The sequence below is a fragment of the Mustelus asterias genome, chromosome 20 (genome assembly GCF_964213995.1).
Source record: "Mustelus asterias chromosome 20, sMusAst1.hap1.1, whole genome shotgun sequence".
Lineage (NCBI taxonomy): Eukaryota > Metazoa > Chordata > Chondrichthyes > Carcharhiniformes > Triakidae > Mustelus > Mustelus asterias.
The window spans coordinates 78,733,089-78,742,417 of NC_135820.1; the positions used below are offsets into that span (position 1 = coordinate 78,733,089).

General features: G+C 46.9%; 1 protein-coding gene across 1 annotated transcript in view; it reads right to left on the bottom strand.

Annotated features, from left to right (window-relative positions):
• The window catches only part of LOC144508270 (uncharacterized), a 28,442-nt gene extending 20,192 nt beyond the window's left edge, over positions 1–8,250 (bottom strand). The window contains exons 1-4 of the mRNA XM_078236088.1: positions 8,203–8,250; positions 7,556–7,789; positions 4,882–4,953; positions 1,626–1,661 (exon numbers count right to left, since the gene is read on the bottom strand). Coding sequence (XP_078092214.1) covers positions 1,626–1,661; positions 4,882–4,953; positions 7,556–7,789; positions 8,203–8,250 — 390 coding nt within the window. The remainder of the gene's footprint in view (positions 1–1,625; positions 1,662–4,881; positions 4,954–7,555; positions 7,790–8,202) is intronic.
• Between the last annotated feature and the right edge of the window lie 1,079 nt (positions 8,251–9,329).

The following is a 9,329-nucleotide window of genomic DNA, read 5'->3' on the forward strand; positions in this document are numbered from 1 at the left end:
TTCTCCATGTAAATTATATTCAACTCCTTTATTCTTTCTACCAAAATGCATAACTTCACGTTTTTCTACATTATATTCCATCTGCCAAGTTTTTGCCCACTCACTTAACCTGTCTATGTCCCGCTGTAGACTCTGCCTTCCTCACCACTTGCTTTCCCACCTATTTTTGTGTCAGCCGCCCACTTGACAATAGTACATTCACTTCCCTCGTCCAAATCATTGATATATGTTGTAAATAATTGTGGCCCCAGCAGTGTGGCACTCCACTGGTTACAGGTTGCCATCCTGAAAATGCCCCTTTATCCCAAATCTCTGTCTTCTATCCGTTAGCCAACCCTCTATCCATGCCAATATATTACCCCAACACCATGGGCTCTTATCTTATTAAGTAGCCTTTTGAACGGTAACTCCTTTTGGAAATCCAAGTATATTACAGCTACTGGTTCGCCTTTATCTATCCTGCTCGTTACCATCTCAAAGAACTCTAATAAATTTGTCATGAAGCTGTGCTGACTCTGGTTAATTATATTACCTATTTCTAAATGCTTTGCTATTACATCCTTTTTCACGAACTCTAACATTTTCCTAATGACAGATGTTGAGCTAACTGGCTGATAGTTACCTGAAATGTTTGTTTCAAATGCTCCAGAGATATGGACCCCCAGCCAGCAGAAATAGTTTCTCTCTATCTAGCCTATCAGTTCCCCTTAGTATCCTGAAAACTTCAATCAAATCACCCGTTCATCTTTGAAGTTCCACAAAATACAACTTTTGTGAAATCTCTTCATCACATTTTAATCTTGGTGCCATTCTGGTAAATCTACTAGAATTGTATCAATAAATTAAAGCACAGAACTCAGAACAGTGAACAAAAACCTTAACCTCCAGAAACATGAATACATTTCACCGAGCCTCTCTCTGAGAAGGTTTGCATGTTTTGTCTCAAGCAGAGGGAATGTGTTTCCACAACGACCCCAAATATCACTGAGAACATTCTGAGACTGAAACCCTACGGTGGCAGCGAGTGGCACGGTAGCACAGTGGTTGGCACTGCTGCCCAACAGCGGCAGGGGCCCGGGTTCAATTCCCCGCTTGGGTCACTGTCTGTGTGGAGTTTGCACATTCTACCCGTGTCTGCGTGGGTTTCCTCTGGATGCTCCAGTTTCCTCCCACAGTCTGAAAGACGTGCTGGTTAGGTGCATTGACCCAAACAGTTGCCAGAATGTGGCGACTAGAGGAATTTCACAATAACTTCATTGCAGTGTTAATGTAAGCCTTACTTGTGACTAATAAATAAATAAAAACTTTGAGGTTGTCAATCCTCCAGGATTGTCCTGGAGTTTCCAGGAACGGCGGATACTGTTGAGAACGACCCAGCAGAATAATCGCATGCAAAACAAATACTTCTTTCAACACTTTAGCTTCTTAGCTACAAGTTGGAGTTTGACGGAAATGTCCTTGGTATGCGGGACGCCAGTAGGATGGACATGTTGGGGGACCAATGGTGTGAGTATGGGGATGGGGTGGTCGGAAATCCTCCAGGACTCCGCCCACTCAGAGTTGGCAACAGTGCTTGCACCCAGGGGTTCAACAACTGAAAAGAGTGGATGCAGTAATTTTCTTACCGGATTCCCTTTGGGACCAGAAGCTCCAACAGGACCCTGAGGAAGGAAGAAAAGAAATAATTAGGTGTCTATGAAGAATAAACTTTTCAACAGTGAAGAAAAACGGAGAAAGCATTCTCCAATCTTACAGTGACCACTGAGCGTGAGAAATCTGACCGTGTGCTTGTGATAGTTAGTGACCAAATTCTCACCTAAGCCTCTATCTTCAAGCCCAATAGCCTCTGTTTAGAGAATCTTATAGCACAGAAATAGGTTATTCAGCCCATCATGTCTGTGTTGGGTCTTTGAAAGAGCTATCCAATTAATCCCACTCGCTGTAACAGAAACTCTCCTCATCTTCCCATTGATTCTTTTGCCAGTTCCCTTCAACCTGACCCCCCTACCAGTGAAACCAGTTCCTCGTTATTTAAAACCCTTTAGAATTCTGAACACCTCGATTAAATCTTCTCTTAACCTTCTCTGCTTGGAGGAGAACTATCCCAGTTTCTGTGTTCTCTCTATATGAAGTCCCTCTATTTTCCAGTAAATCTTGTCTGCACCCTCCCCAGGGCATTGACATCTTGATCTCACATTTGCCGGAGCGTGGCGACTAGGGGATTTTCACAGTAACTTCATTGCAGTGTCAATGTAAGCCTACTTGTGACTAATAAACTTTACTTTAAAGTATCTCTGTCCACCCAAACAATCTTGGAGACACACCTCAAGGCATCTCTCACGTACAAAGAGTGCATCAGACTTCATGAGATCAAAAAATCATGTCAATGAAATAACAGCAAATCACGACTGAAGCAACTACAAAATGCCTAAGAAACCTACCTCAGTCTGCTGCATCAAATGGCCAATGGGACCATCCGGTCCCCATTAGGAGAAGCCAGCAAGGTATGAGCAGCTGCTAAGTTGGACAATCTTCCCTCACTGACATCAGTAACCCTCTACCTTAGCTCAGACATCAGTAACCCTCTACCTTAGCTCAGACATCAGACTCCCAATAACCAACACAGCACATCCTCACAGAAACCATTTGGGAAAAATTTTTTGTGAGGCGTGTGAGTATTCTGGATCCAATCCTCTTCCGATAAAGATGCACAGAAATTTGAAGCAGTGAAAACAAATTATTTCTTTAACCAGAGTTAGTGAAGAGAGTTGGGGGTGAAAATTAAATGTTTAACTCAACTTACAAGAAAGGAAAATACTACAGCCAGTTCAGTGTTGGCTTAGCAAGTACAACTGAAAATATCATTCTCTTCAATGGGTCAGGTGCATAGTGCGTCAAAGTTCACAGATGACACCAGGATGAGTGGTAGAACAAAGTGTGCAGAGGACACTGAAAGTCTGCAAAGGAATATAGATAGTCTAAGTGAGTGGGCGAGGGTCTGGCAGATGGAGTACAATGTTGGTAAATTGCGGTCATCCATTTTGGTAGGAATAACAGCAAAATGGGCTATTATTGAAATGGTAAAAAATTGCAGCATGCTGCTGTGCAGAGGGACCTGGGTGTCCTTGTGCATGAATAATAAAAAGTTGGTTTGCAGATGCAGCAGGTAATTAAGTAGGCAAATGGAATTTTGTCCTTCATTGCTAGAGGGATGGAGTTTTAAAACAGGGAGGTTATGTTGCAGCTGTATAAGGTGCTGGCGAGGCCACACCTGGAGTACTGTGAACAGTTTTGGTCTCCTTACTTGAGAAAGGATATACTGGCATTGGAGGGGGTGCAGAGGAGATTCACGAGGTTGATTCTGGAGTTGAGAGGGTTGGCTTATGAGGAGAGACTGAGTAAACTGGGACTATACTCATTGGAATTTAGAAGAATGGGGGGATCTTATAGAAATTATGAAGGGAATAGATAAGATAGAAATAGGGAAGTTGAATTCACTGGCAGGTGAAACTAGAATTACGGGGCATGGCCTCAAAATAAGGGGAGTAGACTTTGGACTGAGTTGAGGAGGAACTTCTTCACCCAAAGGTTTGTGAATCTGTGGAATTCCCTGCCCAGTGAAGCAGTTGAGGCTACCTCGTTGGATGTTTTTAAGGCAAGGATAGATAGATTTTTGAACAGTAAAGGAATTAAGGGTTATGGTGAGCGGGCGGGTAAGTGGAGCTGAGTCCACGAAAAGATCAGCCATGATCTTATTGAATGGCGGAGCAGGCTCGAGGGGCCAGATGGCACATTCCTGCTTCTAGTTTTTATGTTCTTATTTTAATCTCTGGCCTCATTGAGGTACTGTGTTAAATTGAACATAACGGATTAAAATGATGGTGGGATTTACAGTTGCTGCTGTTGAGTTTCACCGCAGCAGAGACCAGCACAGGCCTATTATTAACAATGTGGTTGCTAAGTTGCTAAGACTCTATGATGTCTCACCATCACTTCCTCAGGATAGCAGAGGATGTGCAATTAATAGCAATCTTGTCAATGGTGTCACATTCCAAGAATGAACATAATTACGTTCTTCATTTATTTTGAAACTTCTCTGTCCCTGTATCGCAATCATTTATTCCTGCGAATAAATAGTTCATGCTGTTTTTCTGTTTGAAAAGAAAGCTCCGCCCTATTGCTAGCAGTTATTAGATCGCTCCTTTTATCATAGAATGCCTACAATGCAGGAGGAGCCCTTTCGGCCCATCGAGACTGCACCGGCTCCCTGACACAGCATCCCACCCAGGCCCTATTCCCGTAACCCCACATATTTACCCCACTAATCCCTCTAACCTAAACATTTCTGGACACTAAAGGGCAATTTAGCATGGCCAATCCACCTAACCCGCACACCTTTGGAGTGTGGGAGGAAACTAGAGCACCCAAAGGAAACCCATGCAGACATGGGGAGAATGTGCAGACTCCACGCAGACAGTGACCCAAGGCTGGAATTGAACCTGGGTCCCTAGCGCTGTGAGGCAGCAATGCTAATCACTACTAACTAATTACTATCAATAGTAACTATCAAAAGGGAATTGGATAAATATTTGGAAAGATAAATATTGCGGGGCTCTGTGAAAGGAACCAGAGAGTGGGACCAATGGATTTGCTGTTTCAAAGAGTTGGCACAGACATGATGGGCCGAATTCCTCCTTTTACATTGTAAGAGTCTATGATACTTAAATGTAGTTGATTAGAAGATGAACAAAATCTCGTAGTCTTACTAGTCTTAATGTAGCCAATCATTGATAGAGCCAATGGCTATCAGGATGGTTCTGTAATAAACAGCCATCTTAACAACGAACTTCATTTCTTCACTAACAATGCAACAACACTCACCCTTTCCCCAAAGTCCCCACGGATTCCTGTAGGTCCCGGGACACCTGGCTCACCACTCTCGCCTTTCCGACCCTGTAGGAAAAAACACACAGTGGAGTTATCTTAATGTGGAAATGGGAGGGCAGGAGGGAGCGAAGAGGAGGAGGGGTGGGGGAGAAAACAAGGAGGAGAGAAAGGTGGGGAGAGAGAGAGCAGGTGAGGAGAGCAAGAAGAGCTGAAGGAAGAGAGAAGTGGAAGAATATTTAGGAGAGGAAGAAAGAGGAAGCGGGGGAGAGAAAGGGAAGGCAAGAAGGAAGGTGGGAGAGTACAGGGTGGAAGAAGAAGGAGGAAATGGAGAGGATGAAAGGTGGAGGGAGAAGTAAAGTAAGATGGAGAACAGAGTGGGAAGTGTAATGGGAACATGAAGGGGTAACAGGGAAAGATGAGGAAGGAAGATGGGAGACAAGGATGAAGGTGGAAAAAAGGCCAAAGTAAAGGAGGAGAACTGAACAGAGGAGGAGGAAACAGATGTAGAAAGAAGAGCCTGAAGGGGGAGAAAGATGGGAATGGGGAAAAGAAGAGAAGGAGAGAAACATTTGAAGGTGAGTGGGGTGAAGGAGGAGATGCAGAGGAGACAGCCAATGATAGGGAAGGTAGAAGTGAGGTGAGAGGTAGAATAGTGAGAGGAGGAGAGTGGAAGGAACAAGAGAAAGGTTGGGAAAGAAAATGATTAGAAAGAGAGATAGAGATGGAAGGAGGGAAATGAGGTAAAAGGAAGTTGATAGATAGCGGATGTGGGGAAGGGGAGAGGAAGTGAAGAGGATGGAGGGAGGAGAATTGGAATTAAGAGAGAAAGATAGGAGAGAGGAAATGAGGATGGGGAAAAGATTCCAGGCGAATAAGAGGAGCTGAAGAGACGGCAGGAAAACAAGGATTGAGTGTGAGACAATATTTCAAAGCACTGAGAAAGATGGTCACCAAAAGGTTTGAAAAAAAGAATTTACTTTAACTCAACAAATAGTTATAATTACATTTAAATAACAGCTGTGTGATTACTGTTAGCACTCATACAACTTGTCAAACAGTGATCTCCCTGGGCTGGCAGGGTTTGTCAGAGGGATTCATGGGAAAGAAACCATCACCACGGCAACAGGCCTTCTGGGAAGTGCCCCCTGTCTGTACAACATGGTAATGCAGCTTCAGGGAGAGGAGCGCCCCCTGTCTGTATACCACAGCCATGCAGCTTCATGAGGAGGGCACCCCCTGTCTGTGTACCACAGCCATGCAGCTTCAGGGGGAGGAGCGCCCCCTGTCTGTGTACCACAGCCATGCAGCTTCAGGGGGAGGGCGCCCCCTGTCTGTGTACCAAAGCCATGCAGCTTCAGGGGGAGGGCGCCCCCTGTCTGTGTACCAAAGCCATGCAGCTTCAGGGGGAGGGCGCCCCCTGTCTGTGTACCACAGCCATGCAGCTTCAGGGAGAGGAGCGCCCCCTGTCTGTATACCACAGCCATGCAGCTTCAGGGAGAGGAGCGCCCCCTGTCTGTATATCACAGCCATGCAGCTTCACGGGGAGGGCGCCCCCTGTCTGTGTACCACAGCCATGCAGCTTCAGGGGGAGGGCGCCCCCTGTCTGTGTACCAAAGCCATGCAGCTTCAGGGGGAGGGCGCCCCCTGTCTGTGTACCACAGCCATGCAGCTTCAGGGGGAGGGCGCCCCCTGTCTGTGTACCTAGGCTTTGCAGCTTCAGGGGGAGGGCACCCCCTTTCTTTTTTTATTGATTCTTTCAGAGGACATGAGCTCTGCTGGAAAGACCGACATTTATTGCCCATCCCTAATAACCCTGGAGAAGGTGAGCTTCATCTGCTTGGTGAACTTCCTGTCTTTGGAAATCATTTCATTTTGCCAACCTGCCAATATTTTGTGCCTTATTTTTGACAATAGCGAGTCTTTGATGCTCCAAAATTTTATTTGTTGTGCCGATGCTGGCAAAGTGTCGAGGAAATTTGTTGCCACCACAATCTCTAGCAGTACCCGTAAGGGTGGGGCAAGGGAGGTGGGGGGGGGGGAGGGTGGGTGGAGGGTATGATGGTGTCCCCTCCAGAAGATGACTAAGGGCAGAAGCGTTGGATATTTGTGTCTCTGGTCGATGTTCAAGTGTATATTTGTAGTTAATAGGATCAGCGCTGAATCCTGGCCAATGCAGTCGGCGGGATAGCTTTGTCCTCTTTGAATAGACCGAGCAGTGTTTTGTGGTCAGTCACAACAGAAAACTGTCTTCCGTAGATACACTGGGGGAATTTTCTCACTTTGCACATGATAGACAACATGATAGACAACCCTTCTCTCAGCTTCTGAAAGGGTTCTCGACACGTGCAATCGGCCTCTCACACTCTTTGTCTCTTGTGAGACAAAACTGCCCCAACACCACACGGGGAGGCGTCACACGTCAGCGCTAACGTCCGGGATGGAAATGTATCAGTAGGCAAGATGAATGTAATATTTTCTTGACCTTATTAACTGCTTCTTTCTGTGGTGCCTTCCAGAACCATCTCTGGTGCTTTTTCAGTAACGCCAGTAAAGGAGCCAATAATGTTGATCGGTTTGGAAGGAAATGTCCGTAATGATTAACCATCACCAGGAAGGATTGAAGCTCCAAGGCATTTCAAGGGGCCTGGTGCCTCCTTTATGGCTGTACTTTGTTCTCCACAGGATGCAATCCCTGGGCATCCACATGGGAGCCGAGGTAAGCTATTTCACTGGCCTGGAAAGTGCATTTTCCCCTTTGTAGGTACACTCCTGCCTCCTGAAATCTCCTCAGTACACCTTCTAGATTCGCCAAGTGTTCTTCTTCTGTTGCATCAGAAATCGATAAATCATCCAAATACAAAACAACACGCGGCAAGCCGTGTAATAAACTTTCCATGGTTCTCTGAAACACGGAGCAAGCTGATGAGATGCCGAAAAGTAAGCGTGTCTATTGCTATAATCCTTTATGGGTGTTAATAGTCACGTAGCCTCTGGAAGCATCAGCCAACTCCAACTGTTGATATGTATGGCTCATATCTAATTATTGTCCTCCAGCCAGTCTTGCATATAAATCCTTGGTCTTTGGGATTGGGTATTTATCCAGCTTTGCTGCCTGGTTTACTGTCAATTTATAGCCTCGTGGACTGTTTTATCGGGTTTTGCCACAGGCACAATGGGTGTTGCCCATTCTGCAATTTGGACCGGCAGTGTGATATCCAGTTCTTCTGTAAAATTATCTACAGTTCAAAAATAATCCATTGGGTGGGCAGTGAATTGGTTAGTCTGGGATGTAAACGCAAGAAGACTGCTCCTTACCTGGAAGCCTCGACGCCCCCGGATTCCACGTTCACCGACTGGTCCCATTTCCCCCTGCACAAATCCAGAAAAAGGAGGCATAAATCTGACTGCAGCTGATGCAGCTGTATACACGGGTAAGCACATAGGAACATGCACAGGTATACTCACGGGAACACACACAGGTACACACACAGTTACACCCATGGGATACACACAGGTAGAAGCACAGGTACACACAGGGACATGCACATGAACACTCAGTTCCGTTGCAGAAAAGCTGTCAGTTTGTAACACTGTCGCCTGAGAACACAGGGTTGGAGCATCAAGTCAATGCTAGGATATGGGCACAACAATCTAGGCTGACACCCCGGTGCTGGTACTGAGGGAGTGCCGCACTGTCAGAGGGTCAGTACTGAGGGAGTGCCGCACTGTCAGAGGGTCAGTACTGAGGGAGTGCCGCACTGTCAGAGGGTCAGTACTGAGGGAGTGCCACACTGTCAGAGGGTCAGTACTGAGGGAGTGCCGCACTGTCAGAGGGTCAGTACTGAGGGAGTGCCGCACTGTCAGAGGGTCAGTACTGAGGGAGTGCCGCACTGTCAGAGGGTCAGTACTGAGGGAGTGCCGCACTGTCAGAGGGTCAGTGCTGAGGGAGTGCCGCACTGTCAGAGGGTCAGTACTGAGGGAGTGCCGCACTGTCAGAGGGTCAGTACTGAGGGAGTGCCACACTGTCAGAGGGTCAGTACTGAGGGAGTGCCGCACTGTCAGAGGGTCAGTACTGAGGGAGTGCCGCACTGTCAGAGGGTCAGTACTGAGGGAGTGCCGCACTGTCAGAGGGTCAGTACTGAGGGAGTGCCGCACTGTCAGAGGGTCAGTACTGAGGGAGTGCTGCACTGTAAGAGGGTCAGTACTGAGGGAGTGCCGCACTGTCAGAGGGTCAGTACTGAGGGAGTGCCACACTGTCAGAGGGTCAGTACTGAGGGAGTGCCGCACTGTCAGAGGGTCAGTACTGAGGGAGTGCCGCACTGTCAGAGGGTCAGTACTGAGGGAGTGCCGCACTGTCAGAGGGTCAGTACTGAGGGAGTGCCGCACTGTCAGAGGGTCAGTACTGAGGGAGTGCCGCACTGTCAGAGGGTCAGTACTGAGGG